Genomic DNA, 19,119 nt, shown 5'->3' with positions numbered 1-19,119 from the left:
CGGGTGTGGGACAAGCACAAAACGGCAATATTTGCATATAATGATGCTGAAAAAAGGTGAAAAAGTCATCATAGACTACTAGAACAAATTTCTTAAAACACTTTCATTGTAAAGATAACTATAAAAGTGTGAAATGTCCCCTTTTTTCTGTTTTTCATACAATATGATCAAAGGACATAATAAGTGCCCGTAGTCTAAGAATCACCCACCTATGGATGGTGCTATATTATTACGTCCACCAAGGACATAATAAAATCATCGGTATTATTTATTTGTCTGTCTGTCTACTGCATGGATTTTGATGAAATTTCACCACAGATCGGTATTAGACCAAGGAAGACTCCATTAAATTTTGGTGTGATCAAGATCCGGATCCGAATAGGCTTGAAGGATTACCTTTAGCAGGATTACATGAAACCTACCTCACAGATTTTGATTAAATTTTCAACACAGATACATATTAGGCCATGGAAGACTCCATTAAATTTTGGAGGTGATCTGGATCGCATCCACATACTGGATCAAGTTTCATGTTATATAGCCTTTGAAGAATTACGTCAAAACTACTTCACGGATCTCACCAAATTTTCACCCATGGACATATAATAGGCCACGGAAAACTCCAGTAAGCCTATATGAAGGGAAATCTGGATCCAGATTAAGATTCTGCATCCAGATTTCCCTTCATATAGTCTTTGAAGGATTACTTCAAAACGACTTGACAGATTCTCACCAAATTTGCACCACAGATAGATATTAGGGCATGGAAGACTCCACTGAATGTTGGAGGTGATCCGGATCTGGATTCAGATTCTGGATCAAGATTTTTCTTTCTATAGGATTTGAAAGATTACATCAAAACAACTTCACGGATTCTCACCAATTTGCACCACAGATAGATACTGTATTAGGGCTTGGAAGACTCCACTGAATTTTTGAGGTGATCCGGATCTGGATTCAGATTCTGGATCAAGATTTACTTTCTATAGGATTTGAAGGTTTACGTCAAAACAACTTTATAGATTCTCACCAAATTTGCACCACTGATATATAGATATTAGGGCATGAAAGACTCCACTGAATTTTGGAGGTGATTTGGATCAAGATTGGTGGACGTCAGACATCTCTGATTGCTCTTGTTTAAATACAGTATTAGCCTATATTAGGCCAAAAATTGAAGCGTCTGGTAGAAACGGCTGTGCCACAGAGGGAAAAGAACAATATAGAGGCTGTAATGAGCAACACACGCTATGGAACTTTCCACTGGATTAACTACATTACAGAAGTGTCCTCCTGCCACTCTGCCTGCCAGAATGTAGTGGACCCTGACAACCGCAGCTGTAAACACGTCGTCATGCTGGAGTTGGTGGTGAAACAACACTGCCAAGATTCAAATCAGAAATACTTCTCCCCCTTTTTGAATCAAGACGGAAATGCCGGGTATGTGTCCAATCAAATCTGGACCTGGACTTACTTACTTATGTTGCCTAGTCTGAGAGAGAATAAACGCTTTCATCATCATATTTCCTTGCAAACATGGGAAACAGTTTTTTTCAGTGGCGTCACTGTGCGGTTCTTCAAACAGGAATGATGCTTTCCGTTGTAGAGGTGAAGGCTGGTGTCGTTCTTGTGACGGCTGTCGTTCAGATTGTACAGATGAGGGTTGCATCAGATAGAAGAGTGTAAGGTTTTTCTTGGCCAAAGCCTGAAAGTGCAGCTTATGTGCACAAATCTGCAGCGATCGTCTGTGGTCTGATCCAGATGTGATGACTTCACATCTCTGTGTTGCCCCACATTTTTCTGTTTAAATTCTTTCAAAAACAAAGACTGCCTTGTCTGATCAGCCAATAAAAGTAAAGATCAAGACTTTTGTCTCACTCACGCTTCAAAAGCACTGATAAGAAAAATCTCAGCTCATCATGTATTGTTTTCAAAAAGAATGTAGCTGATTTCACACTTTCTCTGAATCAAGATGAAAAATATTAATGCATTATGTACAGGATATTTAAAGAAATATAAAATCTGCCTGACCAACGAAAAATAGAATCCTACACAGGCCAAATGTTTTTCAAATCTGTCTGACCTCAGCTTTTCTATATATTAATTCCAGATACAACTTGACCCATTAATGCAAGACCTGTGATCCAACCTACTGTATATCCAGTCTATGGATCCAACACAACCCACAGCTCAATATATGGTTTCACATTCCATTTATTTTATTTAGTCCGGTTATTTACACAGCTGATAAACTGTGTCAGTGATAATTTCACAATGTTTAAGTTAATACACAGTAATCCATTTTAAAATGCAATTTTAATTTTGCTTTTCATCAGAGATTTGCTTGCTTTTATATCCAGCAGATCCAGCAAAGCCTGATGCACCTTTTGGTATCATGACCCAAAGCTCTGCAAAAACTGCCCCTCTCAAAATAAGCCAAATAATCCTAAATCTAACCAAATTGTTTTGTATTAAGCAAAAAAATCTGGCAATGGGGTAAGAAAAAAATGCTTGGTTAGAATTCTCAAAACTAGCAAACATTTTCCCAAAATTGGACATTTTTTCTTATGTAGAAAATATTCAGCAAGATTATTTTTCTATTTAGACAAAAAATAAGTCAAATTTTCTTTAAACAAGTCTTTTTTACTTTCTTAGATATCAGTTTTGCAGTGATAAATAAAGTCAGCAGGTTACAGGGCTTATCTCTTATTGTGTTTCTTTTCTTTGTGGTAACCTGCCTGCTAAGATAAAATGGTCAGATTCAACTCAGTCTTTTACAACCCATTTTACAACACATTATATTTGGCCACTCATTATATTATTTTACACATTATATATACCCACTGTATAATGGGTAATTCTGTTGCTTTACATTCCACTGTGGATTCAGATTCAGACAACTTTACTGATCCCTAAAAGGGCAGTTCATTTCACACCCAGTTACCTCAGACAAATACAGCAATTAATGCACAATTATTACTAGTTAAACGTAATAACGGCACACATCAGAATTAAAACAACCGCACGTACACATTTGATTGTTTATGTATGCTAAACTTTGAAACAGTCCGTCATCTGAATTAAGGCAATGCCAGTGGGGGGGGGGGGGGCAGCAGTATGTGCTGGATTCAAGTAGAGTTTCAGTGTACTATTTACATTGCATTAGTAGACATAAGTCTTCCCTCTTCATGAAGATATAGGCCATCCTTGTTTGCATGTGTGTGTACATCCATAGCCTTCACTGTGCAACAGTCAACACCAGTCATCTCACATCCAAAATATCAAAGATAAATTAATCTCCTAACCCTCTTGCTTAGTTCAGACATGTTGACCTTGACCCATTTTTCTGGGTAAAATGAGGAGGACTGCAATGTCAATGAATGCCCCACATGTCCTTAGTGATGGCAATGTAAAGACTCATGAAGCATTGCTGATTTTTTTTAATCAGCCCATTAAATGGTGGTAAAACAACAACAACAACAACAAACAAAAGGTTCATTTCAATTTCTGTTGAACCTATTTCTTAAAAAAAAAAAAAAAAATTACCACCATCTAGTGGGCTCAGAAAAAAAAACCTCAGTCTCATGGCATGTCGTGATTCACCAGCACAAAATATACATTAATCTATTAGTTTGTGATATTGTCACAAAAAGTGCAAAATGTTCATCATGGGAGCATGAATTTATTGTAATACATTCCATGATGGCTGCACAAAATTAAATGTGAAGCGAGGGGGTCGGTTGGTTATGGTTAGGGTTAGGGGAAGGAGTAGCGTTAGGATATGGTTAAGATTAGGGGTAGGGTTAGTAATAGTGAGTTTAAAAAAAAAAAACCATCATAAAAATTTGAATTATTTTGTGACGGGAGCACGAAAAATATGTGAGACTGGGCTGGAAAAAACAGCAAATGTTTCAGGAGGCCTCATTTTGTGATCAATAACCATCCCTGTACTTGACAGTATCAATTCACTGGGCTCTGCTAATGCTTCAGTACACGTGCCTTATTAGCTGCTACAGTCTAAAACATGCTGCTGTGTTTAGTTATATCCACTTGCTACCTCTCTTTAACATAAAGAGCTGTTACAAGTTTTGGATGTTGAACTCAACTTTACAAGTTGAGTTGAGTTGTAAAGTTGAGTTCAACATCCAAAACTTGTAAGAGCTCTTTATGTTAAAGAGAGGTAGCAAGTGGACATAACTAAACGCAGCAGCATGTTTTAGAGTGCAGTGATAACACTCACTACTTCAAGTAATTATATGCGTAGTTTTGCTATATTTTTGTGGAGAAAAATATTGGGCTCCATGTGACTTGGGGTCCCTGCATTTCTGCTTAGACAACCCCATGCATTCTCCCAGCCTTGGCTCAAGAACACATGGTTGACACTCTCACGAGCGCCACTAGCTTAGCTTATGACAAGCTAAAAGTGGATGCTCTCATTATGGCCGAACAACTGTCCAGTTTCTGGATATTCTGTGTTAGTACGCACCTGCAGCCGACGTGCTTGATGAATTCCTGCACAAAGGGTAGTTCCCAGATAATTGTGATATATTCCTGTGAGATAATGAGTATATCTCTTCTAAAATTTACCAGTAATAAAATGATAAAGATAACTGAAGTTTTAAGAGTGGCCATAATAAATATTAACTTAAAGTTTATGAGCATCTTCACCTGTTGTTGCTCAAGAACATTGTAACATTGACACGATGGAGATTGATGCGGACGAGTTCAGAAAGATATGATTGCAATGTTTTGATTACCATTTACAGTTGGCGATGAAAGACTTGAGTGTTAACTTTGTGTTAAAGTCAGAACAAGAAGCTGCACTGAAAGTGATCCATCTGGGAAGAGACCGGATCCTGAGACTCATGTCCGGCATGTACGTCAGGTCCTGCAGCGGTTGTTGGAGAACGGCTGTTGTGAAAGGGCGAGAAGTGTGAGTTTCACCGCACCTCTTTGTCCTTCTTGGGGTTTATCATCTCCCCCAACCCCGTCGCTCCTGATCCGGCTAAGGTTGCGGCGGTTGAGAGACTGGCCCCAACCCACCAGCCGTAGGAAGCTGCAAACATTCCTCGGCTTTGCAAATTTCTACAGGAGGTTCATTAAGGGCTACAGTCAGGTAGTTAGCCCCTGACAGCCCTGACCTCAAAAAGTCCCCTTCACCTGGTCGGATCGTTGCGATGCCGCGTTCAAGGAGTTGAAACGGCGCTTCTCGTCTGCACCTGTTCTGGTGCAGCCCATCCTAGTCGCCAGTTAGTGGTTGGTGGACGCCTCGGACTCAGGGTAGGAGCTGTGCTTTCCCAGAGCGGGAAGACCGATAAGGTCCTTCACCCGTGTGCCTATTTTTCCCGCAGGTTGACCCCGGCCGAACGGAACTATGACGTCGGCAATCGAGAACTCCTTGCGGTGAAAGAGCTCTTGAAGAGTGGAGACATCTGTTGGAGGGAAACGTCCGTGCCATTCACGGTTTTCACTGACCACCGGAACCTGGAGTATATCAGGACCGCCAAGCGGCTGAACCCGGCAAGCCCGCTGGTCACTGTTCTTCGGCCGTTTTGACTTCCGGATCACCTACCGTCCTGGGACCAAAACCAGAGATTGGATGCCTTTCCCGGGTACATGAAGATGAAGTCAAAGCGGAGTTGTCGGATCCCCGGAAACCCATCATCCCGGAGTCCACTATCGTGGCCACCCTCACCTGGGACGTAGAGAACCGTCCGGGAGGCCTGGCACGAAGCCCGGACCCCGGAACTGGGCGAAGAACAGACTTTACGTCCCACCAGAAGCTAGGGCTGCAGTCCTGGACTTCTGTCACGGCTCCAAGCTCTCCTGTCATCCAGGGTGTGAAGAACCGTGGCAGTTGTCCGGCAGCGCTTCTGGTGGGCGTCCCTAGAGGACGACGTCCCGGATTATATCCAGGCCTGCACCACCTGCGCCAGGGCAAGGCTGACCACCGCAGGGCATCGGGACTGCTCCAGCCGCTGCCTGTGCCTCATCGCCCCTGGTCCCACATCGGCCTGGATTTTGTCACGGGCCTCCCGCCGTCCAGGGTAACACCACCATCCTCACGATAGTGGACCGATTCTCCAAGGCGGCCCACTTCGTGGCCCTCCCGAAGCTCCCGACTGCCCAGGAGACAGCGGAACCTCCGGTCCACCACGTCTCCGGCTGCATGGGATTCCAACAGAATCGTCTCCGATCGCGGTCCCCAGTTCTCCTCGCAAGTCTGGAGGAGCTTCTGCCGGGAAACTGGGGGCCACGGTGAGTCTCTCGTCCGGGTACCACCCTCAGACCAACGGGCAAGCAGAACGGGTAAATCAGGAGGTGGAACAGGCCTTGCGCTGCGTGATTGCCGCGCACCCGGCGGCCTGGAGTACCCATTTGGCCTGGATCGAGTATGCCCATAACAGCCAGGTGTCTTCAGCCACCGGCCTCTCCCCTTTTGAGGTGTGTCTGGGGTATCAGCCCCGTTGTTTCCGGTGGGTGAGGAGAGGTCGGTGTGCCCTCGGTCCAGGCCCCCTGCGGAAGTGCCGTCGGGTGTGGCGCGCCGCCCGTTCTGCTTTGCTAAAGGCCCGGACGAGGGCAAAAGCCCATGCAGACCGTCGGCGGACCCCGGCCCCTGCGTATCGGCCAGGGCAGGAGGTGTGGTTGTCCACAAAGGACATTCCCCTCAAAGTGGACTCCCCCAAGCTACAGGACCGTTACATCGGCCCCTTCAAAATCCTTAAGGTCATCAGTCCAGCCGCAGTGAGGCTTCAGCTTCCGCCTCACTGCGGATCCATCCTGTTTTCCATGTGAACCAGGGTAAAACCGCATCACACCTCACCCCTCTGTGCTCCGGGTCCGGTGCCGCCTCCTGCCCGGATCATCGATGGCGAGCCGGCTTGGACTGTGCGCCGGCTCTTGGATGTCCGTAGGATGGGCTGGGGCTTCCAGTATTTGGTGGACTGGGAGGGGTACGGACCGAAGAACGCTCCTGGGTGAAGAGGAGCTTCATCCTGGACCCGGCCCTCCTGGCCGATTTCTACCGCCGCCACCCGGACAAGCCTGAGGGGGGGGGTCCTGTTGTGGGCCGCTGAAGAGGAGGTACTGTTGGCCCACCAACACCAGAGGGCGCCCTGTCTGGAGTGCGGGCTCCAGGCACCAGAGGGCGCAGCCGCCTCACAGGAGCAACCAGGGTGACAGCTGTCACCTATCACCTACAACAGCTGTCACCAATCATCTGATCAGCAGGGTATCAGCAGGACGACATCTCCACCTGTTTGCCGAGATATCGCTCTACCTAGAAGGTAACGATCTCAGCTGACTGTGTGGTTTCTTGACAGTAACCCTTTGTTACTTTGTGCGTTGTATAGCAGACTTCCTTCCAACGAGAGGTGGAGGTGGTTTTCCCGCCGTGCGGATTGCTGGGTGCAGACGCGCCCCCATTTAACTGTTTTTGTTCCTCGCCAGCAGTACCAGGTCCGACACGCGGCGGCAGTGGCCACCTGGGAGTTCGGGACTTGGCGGCTCCAGTATTCCGGGGTTCGGTGGCGGAGGAAGTCGTGTGGTTCCGGTTCTGCTTCGGACAGACGTCTCTTATCTTCGAGCCTGCCACGTGCACATTCCTGTGAATTGACTTCTTTGTCTATTGTTGTGATCCGTTGTGTTTGTTGTGGCTATTCACAACAGTAAAGTGTTGTTATACTTCCTCCATTGTCCGTTCATTTGCACCCCCTGTTGTGGGTCCGTGTTCCTACACTTTCCCAACAGGATATCTCGGCCAACGTCATGGACCCCGAGGGGCGTCAACCGGCTGTTGAACGGCCAATGGAAGAGCAGGGCGCACAGGCGTCTGCAGGAGGAATGATCGGTGAGTTGCAGCAAATCCTCACCGCTTTTACGGCTCGGCTGGATCTAATGACCGAGCATTATTTGACTTCCTCCATTGTCCGTTCATTTGCGCCCCCTGTTGTGGGTCCGTGTTCCTACACTTTCCCAACAGGATATCTCGGCCAACGTCATGGACCCCGAGGGGCATCAACCGGCTGTTGAACGGCCAATGGAAGAGCAGGGCGCACAGGCGTCTGCAGGAGGAATGATCGGTGAGTTGCAGCGAATCCTCACCGCTTTTACGGCTCGGCTGGATCTAATGACCGAGCAGAACGTCCTCCTTAACCGCAGGGTGGAGGCTCTCGCCACGCAGGTGGAAGCGCGCCCTCAGGGCGCTGCTGCGGCTCCCCCTCCTGTCGATCCTGTGCGCAACAGTGACGTTCCACAGGCGTTCAACGACCCCTCCCACCTTCCCCTAAAGCATACATAAGCCCTCCAGAGCCGTACGGGGTTGTGTGGAGACATGCGCGGACTTTCTTATGCAGTGTTCGCTTGTCTTCGCACAACGTCCCGTCATGTACGCGACTGATGCTAGTAAGGTAGCTTATGTGATTAATCTGCTTCGCGGCGAGGCACGCGCTTGGGCTACAGCGCTCTGGGAGCAAAATTCACGGCTCCTTCTGACATATGATGGGTTATGAGGGAGTTCAGAACAGTGTTCGATCACCCAAATAGAGGAGAGACCGCTTCAGCCGTGCTGCTGTCAATGAGACAGGGGCGCCGGAGCGCAGCTGCTTATGCAGTCGACTTCCGCATCGCGGCTGCGAGGTCCGGCTGGAATAGCACTGCCCTCCATGCCGCCTTCGTAAACGGACTGTCGTTGGTCCTGAAGGAGCACCTGGTGGCCAAGGACGACCGCAGGATTTAGACGGGCTTATTGATCTCGTTATACGATTAGACAATCGGTTAGAAGAACGCCGTCAGGAACGGACGAAGGGCGTGGCCGGGCACGCGCCGTCCCTCTCCCTTCCGGTTCCGACCGAGTTCCGCCTCCCCACGCCCACGGCCTCTACGCTCCGTGTGGTTACAGCTCCCCCTGCTGATGAAGCTATGGACACGAGCAGGGCCACATTTAGGGCACCAGATAGACAGAAGGCTGGCCCGCGGAGCGTGCTTTGTTTGTGGCTCAATAGAGCATCAATTGAGGGACTGCCCCGAGCGGTTAAAACACCAATGCCCACCCCTAGAAACTGGGTTAGGGGTGGGCCAAAACATTCACGTGGGACATACCCATACTGCCACACGACACCCAGTGACAATCCTTTATGAGGATTTAACCCTGAAGGCCTCAGCACTGGTGGACACGGGCTCTGAAGGGAATCTGTTAGACAGCAGATGGGCCAGGGAGGCAGGGCTCCCTCTGGTGGTGCTTACCTTGCCTGTGCAGGTGCGGGCACTAGATGGCTCCCTACTCCCTCTAATCACACATAAGACACCACCAGTAACTCTGGTGGTGTCAGGAAACCACCGGGAGGAGATCGAGTTTTTTGTGACTCCTGCCACCTCCCGTGTGATACTCGGGTTCCCTTGGATGTTAAAACACAATCCCCGGATCGATTGGCCGTCCGGGGTAGTGGTTCAGTGGAGCGAGACCTGCCATCGGGTATGTTTAGGTTCCTCGGTTCCTCCCGGTTCCCAGGCTAAGGAGGAGGTCAGAGTCCCGCCCAATCTTGGGACGGTGCTGGTGGAGTACCATGACCTTGTGGATGTGTTCAGTAAGGATCTGGCACTCACCCTTCCCCCCCACCGTCCGTACGATTGTGCCATTGATTTGGTTCCAGGCGTTGAGTTCCCGTCCAGCAGGCTGTACAACCTCTCACGACCTGAGCGCGAATCAATGGAGACCTACATCCGGGACTCTTTAGCCGCCGGGTTGATCCGGAATTCCACCTCCCCGATGGGTGCAGGTTTCTTTTTTGTGGGTAAAAAAGACGATGGACTTCGTCCATGCATTGATTATAGGGGCTGAATGAAATCACGGTTCGTAATCGATACCCGTTGCCCTTGTTGGATTCAGTGTTCACGCCCCTGCATGGAGCCCAAATATTCACTAAGCTAGATCTTAGAAAATGCGTATCACCTGGTTCGGATCCGGAAGGGAGACGAGTGGAAGACGGCATTTAACACCCCCTTAGGTCACTTTGAGTACCTGGTCATGCCGTTCGGCCTCACAAACGCCCCGCGACGTTCCAAGCATTAGTTAATGAGTCTTGCGGGATTTCCTGCACCGATTCGTCTTCGTATATCTAGACGATATACTCATCTTTTCTCCGGATCCTGAGACTCATGTCCGGCATGTACGTCAGGTCCTGCAGCGGTTGTTGGAGAACCGGCTGTTTGTGAAGGGCGAGAAGTGTGAGTTTCACCGCACCCTCTTTGTCCTTCTTGGGGTTTATCATCTCCCCCAACTCCGTCGCTCCTGATCCGGCTAAGGTTGCGGCGGTGAGAGACTGGCCCCAACCCACCAGCCGTAGGAAGCTGCAACAGTTTCCTCGGCTTTGCAAATTTCTACAGGAGGTTCATTAAGGGCTACAGTCAGGTAGTTAGCCCCCTGACAGCCCTGACCTCACCAAAAGTCCCCTTCACCTGGTCGGATCGTTGCGATGCCGCGTTCAAGGAGTTGAAACGGCAGCTTCTCGTCTGCACCTGTTCTGGTGCAGCCCGATCCTAGTCGCCAGTTAGTGGTTGAAGTGGACGCCTCGGACTCAGGGATAGGAGCTGTGCTTTCCCAGAGCGGGAAGACCGATAAGGTCCTTCACCCGTGTGCCTATTTTTCCCGCAGGTTGACCCCGGCCGCACGGAACTATGACGTCGGCAATCGAGAACTCCTTGCGGTGAAAGAGGCTCTTGAAGAGTGGAGACATCTGTTTGGAGGGAACGTCCGTGCCATTCACGGTTTTCACTGACCACCGGAACCTGGAGTATATCAGGACCGCCAAGCGGCTGAACCCAGGCAAGCCCGCTGGTCACTGTTCTTCGGGCCGTTTTGAACTTCCGGATCACCTACCGTCCCTGGGACCAAAACCAGAGATTGGATGCCTTGTCCCGGGTACATGAAGATGAAGTCAAAGCGGAGTTGTCGGATCCACCGGAAACCCATCATCCCGGAGTCCACTATCGTGGCCACCCTCACCTGGGACGTAGAGAGAACCGTCCGGGAGGCCCTGGCACGAAGCCCGGACCCCGGAACTGGGCCGAAGACAGACTTTACGTCCCACCAGAAGCTAGGGCTGCAGTCCTGGACTTCTGTCACGGCTCCAAGCTCTCCTGTCATCCAGGGGTGTGAAGAACCGTGGCAGTGTCCGGCAGCGCTTCTGGTGGGCGTCCCTAGAGGCCGACGGTCCGGGATTATATCCAGGCCTGCACACCTGCGCCAGGGGCAAGGGCTGACCACCGCAGGGCATCGGGACTGCTCCAGCCGCTGCCTGTGCCTCATCGCCCCTGGTCCCACATCGGCCTGGATTTTGTCACGGGCCTCCCGCCGTCCCAGGGTAACACCACCATCCTCACGATAGTGGACCGATTTCTCCAAGGCGGCCCACGTCGTGGCCCTCCCGAAGCTCCCGACTGCCCAGGAGACAGCGGACCTCCTGGTCCACCACGTCGTCCGGCTGCATGGGATTCCAACAGACATCGTCTCCGATCGCGGTCCCCAGTTCTCCTCGCAAGTCTGGAGGAGCTTCTGCCGGGAACTGGGGGCCACGGTGAGTCTCTCGTCCGGGTACCACCCTCAGACCAACGGGCAAGCAGAACGGGTAAATCAGGAGGTGGAACAGGCCTTGCGCTGCGTGATTGCCGTGCACCCGGCGGCCTGGAGTACCCATTTGGCCTGGATCGAGTATGCCCATAACAGCCAGGTGTCTTCAGCCACCGGCCTCTCCCCTTTTGAGGTGTGTCTGGGGTATCAGCCCCCGTTGTTTCCGGTGGGTGAGGGAGAGGTCGGTGTGCCCTCGGTCCAGGCCCACCTGCGGAAGTGCCGTCGGGTGTGGCGCGCCGCCCGTTCTGCTTTGCTAAAGGCCCGGACGAGGGCAAAAGCCCATGCAGACCGTCGGCGGACCCCGGCCCCTGCGTATCGGCCAGGGCAGGAGGTGTGGTTGTCCACAAAGGACATTCCCCTCAAAGTGGACTCCCCCAAGCTACAGGACCGTTACATCGGCCCCTTCAAAATCCTTAAGGTCATCAGTCCAGGCTTCAGCTTCCGGCCTCACTGCGGATCCATCCTGTTTTCCATGTGAACCAGGGTAAAACCGCATCACACCTCACCCCTCTGTGCTCCGGGTCCGGTGCCGCCTCCTGCCCGGATCATCGATGGCGAGCCGGCTTGGACTGTGCGCCGGCTCTTGGATGTCCGTAGGATGGGCTGGGGCTTCCAGTATTTGGTGGACTGGGAGGGGTACGGACCCGAAGAACGCTCCTGGGTGAAGAGGAGCTTCATCCTGGACCCGGCCCTCCTGGCCGATTTCTACCGCCGCCACCCGGACAAGCCTGAGGGGGGGGGGTCCTGTTGTGTGGGCCGCTGAAGAGGAGGTACTGTTGGCCCACCAACACCAGAGGGCGCCCTGTCTGGAGTGCGGGCTCCAGGCACCAGAGGGCGCAGCCGCCTCACAGGAGCAACCAGGGTGACAGCTGTCATCTATCACCTACAACAGCTGTCACCAATCATCTGATCAGCAGGAGTATATCAGCAGGACGACATCTCCACCTGTTTGCCGAGATATCGCTCTACCTAGAAGGTAACGATCTCAGCTGACTGTGTGGTTTCTTGACAGTAACCCTTTGTTACTTTGTGCGTTGTATAGCAGACTTCCTTCCAACGAGAGGTGGAGGTGGTTTTCCCGCCGTGCGGATTGCTGGGTGCAGACGCGCCCCCATTTAACTGTTTTTGTTCCTCGCCAGCAGTACCAGGTCCGACACGCGGCGGCAGTGGCCACCTGGGAGTTCGGGACTTGGCGGCTCCAGTATTCCCGGGGTTCGGTGGCGGAGGAAATCGTGTGGTTCCGGTTCTGCTTCGGACAGACGTCTCTTATCTTCGAGCCTGCCCACGTGACACATTCCTGTGAATTGACTTCTTTGTCTATTGTTGTGATCCGTTGTGTTTGTTGTGGCTATTCACAACAGTAAAGTGTTGTTATATGACTTCCTCCATTGTCCGTTCATTTGCACCCCCTGTTGTGGGTCCGTGTTCCTACACTTTCCCAACAGGATATCTCGGCCAACGTCATGGACCCCGAGGGGCGTCAACCGGCTGTTGAACGGCCAATGGAAGAGCAGGGCGCACAGGCGTCTGCAGGAGGAATGATCGGTGAGTTGCAGCAAATCCTCACCGCTTTTACGGCTCGGCTGGATCTAATGACCGAGCATTATTTGACTTCCTCCATTGTCTGTTCATTTGCGCCCCCTGTTGTGGGTCCGTGTTCCTACACTTTCCCAACAAATAAAGTAGCTTGAATCGAAGTCTTGCTTTCCTCTTGTTCCATATGCATTCACTGAATATTTTGTTGAAGTTATCAAAAAACGATCGAGGTAGCGGCAAAGGAAGTGTTTGAAAATAATATAAAAATTTTGGTAAAAGTGACATCTTTATTATATTAATGCGTCCTATCATAGAAATAGGTAAACTTGACCAGCGAAGTGTTTCTGTGACCTCATTTACCAGGGGATCGTAATTTATAGTGACAATTTTATCTATATCTGGGGTGATTTGGACTCCCAGATACTTGAACCCATCTGTAGTGATAGTGAATTTGGTTTTTATTGGAGGGGATTTCCTGTCCTCATCATTAAGAAATAGTAGTACTGATTTACTATTATTGATTTTATATCCGGAAATTTCGCCAAATTTCTCAAGCAGGTTCATCAGGTTAGGAATAGTGTTCTTTAAGTCTGTTAAGAAGAATATTATGTCATCTGCAAATAAGGATATCAAATGATTTCTACCACCAATGTTGACTCCCGAGAGTCCTACCTGAGCTCTCACCGCTATAGCCAGGGGTTCCTTAGCTAGTATGAAAAGAATTGGTGACAAGGGGCACCCTTGTCTTGTGGAACATTGTAAATAAAATGGTCTGAAGAGGTTATTGTTAATTAAAACTTGGGCAGTGGGGTTTGTATATAACAATTTAATCCATTTGATGAAGTTTTCCCCCATTCCATATCTTGGGAGTACTTTCAACAAATAGTGCCATTCTATCCTATCAAACGCTTGACGCGCATCTACTGACAATACTGCTGTATCATGAGCATTATGTTTCTCATATTACATTTAACACACGTCTGATATTATGATAGCCTTGTCTCTGTTGAACGAATCCTTGTTGTTCAATGTTAAAGATAGAGATTTTTCCAAATTCCAATATTTTTCCTGACTTTGACCATTGACCTAGAAAATTGAATCAGTTCTTGCCTATCAGGATATGAGTCTTCAGTAAAACTTTCATAATGTCATGATTACAGACTGAATAAGGTAGAACACAAATGCAGGACTCAAAAAGAGGAATGGTCGTTCAAAAGGCTTTTGTTGTTGTCCAGACTGGGTTTGGTACACGGTACAACAAGCAGCACAAAGTAACAGTGTCCAAAACATGAGTGAGGTCAGTACACAGCTTGACAAAAAAGGAGGGACAAGGACACTGGGACATGAGAGTAGAAACGCAGGCAGAGAGCACAAACAACGTGCAGGAAATGAGAGGCTTAAGAACAGGAGAGATCAGGGATAATCAGACGCAGGTGAGGGAGAATGAGCAGGAAGAAGGCGTGACCAAGCAAAAGGGAACCAGACACACCCACACCAAGAAAGACACATTGAGGGACAAGAGAGTGCCAACAAAAAACACCAACCAAAGCTGCACAGAAAAACCACATACAAGAAATAACTACAAAATAAAGCTAACAAATTACTCACAACCTCACATCATGACACATAACGATATATGAAATTTGTGAGCTCCTGGCTGTTCACAAACAAACAAACACAACGTATTACCTCTGCCCGTATTACCTCTGGCAGAGATAATAACGTTGTGGCAGATGATTTTTACCTTCCTGATTTTGGCCTCTTTCAGCTTCTCCAGAGCCACTTTGATTTTGTCTGCCTTTGTCTGGAGCTCACTCTGAAAATACACAACAAACAGGTCATTTGCACGTTCACAGCATTCAGAGTAATAATCTGTGATGGTAACAATGACATCTTTACCGTCAGCAGCACAGTGCAGCGCTCACTGCCATTTGGCAGTGGAGGGAGCAGAGCATCTGCTGCTTGAAATCCTTCAGTTACGGGTGAGGAAGCAGTTTGATGATCTGTGAGATGGTCAGCAGGCTGAGTGGAGAAGATGTCTCCAGCAACAAGAGCATCCAGGTCGTGGTCCTCCAACTCATTCAGAGACTCTGTAAAGAAAGTTCATGAACTAACCTTTAACCTGCAACAACAGCAGCTAATCTCAACTTTAATCACCGGTCTCTCTTTTTTGGCCCTTTTGTAAGCTCACTCTTGTTGTCATGTGGGATCCTCCAGATCTCGGGGTGTAGACAGAAACACATTTTTGCTGAAATGAAAAAACTGGGTGCCCACTGGATGTCCCACAATTTTAAACATTTCACACGAGTGAATCATTTGACCCAATTGTTTAAATTTTTTTTCAAGCATTTGAAGTAGGAAATCATTTTCTGATGTTCCTCATTTATTTACTACTTTTGCGATGTAAAAGAGTAAATCATTTCATGCAACAATTGGTTAATTGAGTGTTTTGAACAATGTAAAAGAAAAAAAATTAGAAATTTGATTTTTTGTGTTGTGAGAATTTTTGAACTGCAAATTGTTTCGTGAAGCAACAGCGATCCACAGCTGTTCAAAAGATTGAATCAGTTACTGAAGCAGTTAGTTCATTTAAACTTTTGGAGTACAAGAGTGAATTATTTTGAAAGCAACTTTATGCGCAGATCTGCTCCCCCTTCCAAAATAAAAAAAACAAAAACCTCTAAACCATTTTCAACATACACTGCTGAGGCAATAGCTGAATACAATCAAACTGATGCTGCAGCAGCGCTCAAGCAAAAAGTTGTGAAAGAAGCGGAAGAGATGCCGCTCAGATTTTTGTAGTCGATAGGAAATGCATCTGGGAGTGGTGTAGGAACAAGGATAAGCTTGCAACCCTGGCCAAAACAAGAAAATGGTTGCCTGCTGGGGAGAGGAATGGCAGACGTTTGTGTGACAGGGAAGGGTCTGAAATACGAGGCAGAACAGACTTGATAAGATGTTGTGGAAATGAGGTAGGACTATTTCATTTTCATTACTGTTCTCTCAGGAATTCACAGTTTCACTACATGCAATGTGATGAAAAAAATCAAAGGGGGGTCTTTTATTAGAGAGGGAGTGTTTATTAGAGTAAACACGGTATTTGATTTCAGAGAACCCCTTTCCTCTCTCGCACCCTATTTTGTGCTCACATTACACTCCCTGTAAGGCCTTGCTCTCACTGCCTCCGATGCACTTACCAAGTCTGCGGGCTCGGTAAACGCCTCAGCGGGCCACTCACACTGCCTCCCTGTCTGCTGTATGGAACTGCGGCCAACTGGTCCAGAGACTACGCTCGCTGTTTTGATGTGGAGCGCTCCAGCAGCCTGCAAGGATAGACTTCTTGCGGAAAAATTCGCAGCACCACAGGGTCTCTGTAACTGCAGCCGCAGAGCTCCGTGGCCACTGAGAGAGGTTTGTATCTTTTTAATGACTTGGATTCTCTGTGGGTCCTGCATCCGTACCCTGCAACGGTAACACTGGAGGCAGTGTGAGCGAGGGGTAAATAGCAAAGTGAAGTAGGATATCCCTCAAATGCATTTGCATTATAAGCTTTAGACCACATCCTATAAGTGGTAAAGATAGGGCCCTATTCAGCAGTTCAGCAGAGTTAATAGTTTATAGAAGCAAGAGATTCATTTAGTGTGTCAAACATTTCAAAACAGCAAATCATTTTGTGAAACAACTGGACCATTTGTTTCAAAGGTTTAAAAAAGATCTTTATAATGTACATTTTGGAGAGTCATTTACACCAAAAACTAATTTCGACAGTGTCTTTGAATACCTAGATGCTACAGTTAGTCACTTTCTGGGAAAAAAGAGGAGTCACTTCTCATTTCCCAGTAACACCAGAAGAAGAAACGCTGATGTAGAATATAATCTGATGTTTTTTTTTTTTTAGGTTTTGTGTTGTTTAGGATTAGAGCATGAAGAAAAACTCACCGTTGAGGTCTTTGAAGCCCACAGAGAAGGTCCTGTCTGTCGGCGAGGCAGGCTCTGGTTCTGACGTGTCACCTGACGGTAACAGAGTCTGTGTGAAAGTTATGAGGTTAATATGAGGCCATGAAAGGTCACAGATGCGACTACTGAGGATTTTTTTTTTTTTTTTTTTGCAAGAGGTATAATTTGTACAGTTAAAAAGCAGCTCAAAGATAGATTGTGTATATGATCGACTGATTTAACATTCATTGAACTCTTGTTTAATGCTGTTAGACAAGTCTGCTTTTAATCAGGACTGTGCTTCCTGCGCTTCCTCATGCAAGCTGTACATCTAATAAAAAACACATTTCACTCAGCTTGTGCACATACAACAAATAATCAACAATATATTCAGCGAAACTGGTTTGCTAAAGCAACTGCACAGCAAGAGGCGGCTCCACATTTTTATAAATAAGGTGGTCAATGTTAAAGTGCACGCAGATGTAACATATACTGGATCTCTCATTATTTTGCAAATTTGCCCATTTTAGAATAGAAATGAATGGATGAAATGCCGCTGCCTGTTTCTGTCCTTTTGCCTTGACTTTAATAAGAAAGTTTTTTTCAGCCATGCAAGTTTCTGGAGTGGACAACAGGAGCCATTTTCTCTGTCCGCTAAGCACTCTTGGTTGGTTTGGGGAATTTGGCCTATGTCTTTCCTTTCATTTCATTTATTAATTTATTTGAATGGGTCAATGCATATTAATGAACAGAAACCAAGTACTGTAAATATGCCGGATTTAGCTCAAGGCTATTTTCCATCGGCAGTCCCATGGGGTAAAAATACCACCAACACAAAACATACATGACCCATACAAAGGAATACAATACAATACAATACAACATAACACATTACGAAACAAACACTACAATAAGCAAATTAACATGACAATACAAATGAGATAACACAAAATCAACACTATTGCCAAAGTGCCTAAATGTTAAAGTGCTGATCATAAACAAAAAAGAAAATATTTTACACACTCCTCTGTACCCTCTTCTTCATCTAAAATCTCTGCTAATGTTCACAGTTTTGCTGACCAAGGAGCCATTATTTAAGTCCCTTCTTAAATAAAATGTACGTGTTGCTTTCTCTAACTATAATTGGTAGAGCGTTCCAACTGGAACAACCCTTGAGAGAAAGCACAGTTTGTGCAAATATGGACTGTCAAAACTGTACCAAACAATCCCCCTGCACTGTGGACTGAGGACTAGTCTCACTATTCCTTTTTTAAATAAATTCATTAAGAGGTGGGGGGGCAAGCCCATTCAGTACCCGATACACCAAACAATTATTTTTGAAATTTTTAAAATTTTCAAAATTAAAAAATTTTGATTTCTCAAATAGTGCACAAGTGTGATAAGACTGAGGCTTTTGATCAAGTATCTTAATAGCTTTGTACAGCTGTTCGATATCCTTTAGTGCAGTGACACTTGCGAAGGACCATGTAGTGAAGCAGTATTCAGTATGAGAAAATATCATACAGTAGAGGTAGGACTTTGCTGCCGCAGTTGTGATGAATGGTCTAATTTGTTTATAATTTTGTAAATTAAATTTTATCGTGTTTGAGACCTTTTTAATGTTTCTTGAAAGTGAGGTTGGAATCTAAAAAAACCCTAAGATATTTGAACTGGGTTACCAACTCCAACTCGTCACCATCCAAAAGAAAACAACAAATGATCTACTTTGTGTTGATATCTTTTTTTTTTTTTTTTTTTTTTTTGCTGAACAACATGCATACTGTCTTTTTTGGATTGAGCATGAACAATTCTGTTTAAGCCAGTCATGCACCTTGTTCAAGCCACTGGTGAGATCAGCAGCAATTTTCCATGCATCCACACCCTGGGTGAACACCACAGCATCATCCGCATACATCAATATATTAAGCTCAGGGCATATATCTGGCAGGTCATTGATGTATAAGGAGAACAACAAAGGCCCAAGCACAGAATGCTGCGGTACTCCTACATCACTGCTGAGG

At 47.3% G+C, this 19,119-nt stretch overlaps 1 protein-coding gene across 1 annotated transcript in view; it reads right to left on the bottom strand.

The window, feature by feature from the left end:
* LOC117522572 (amyloid beta A4 precursor protein-binding family B member 1-interacting protein-like) overlaps positions 1–19,119 on the bottom strand; it is a 109,121-nt gene that overhangs the window by 58,594 nt on the left and 31,408 nt on the right. Inside the window, exons 3-5 of the mRNA XM_034184005.1 lie at positions 17,102–17,189; positions 15,062–15,252; positions 14,907–14,978 (exon numbers count right to left, since the gene is read on the bottom strand). Of these exons, the coding sequence (XP_034039896.1) occupies positions 14,907–14,978; positions 15,062–15,252; positions 17,102–17,189 (351 nt within the window). The remainder of the gene's footprint in view (positions 1–14,906; positions 14,979–15,061; positions 15,253–17,101; positions 17,190–19,119) is intronic.

Source organism: Thalassophryne amazonica, chromosome 12 (genome assembly GCF_902500255.1).
Source record: "Thalassophryne amazonica chromosome 12, fThaAma1.1, whole genome shotgun sequence".
In the NCBI taxonomy this organism is placed as follows: Eukaryota; Metazoa; Chordata; class Actinopteri; order Batrachoidiformes; family Batrachoididae; genus Thalassophryne; species Thalassophryne amazonica.
This window is presented reverse-complemented; position numbering and strand designations above follow the sequence as displayed.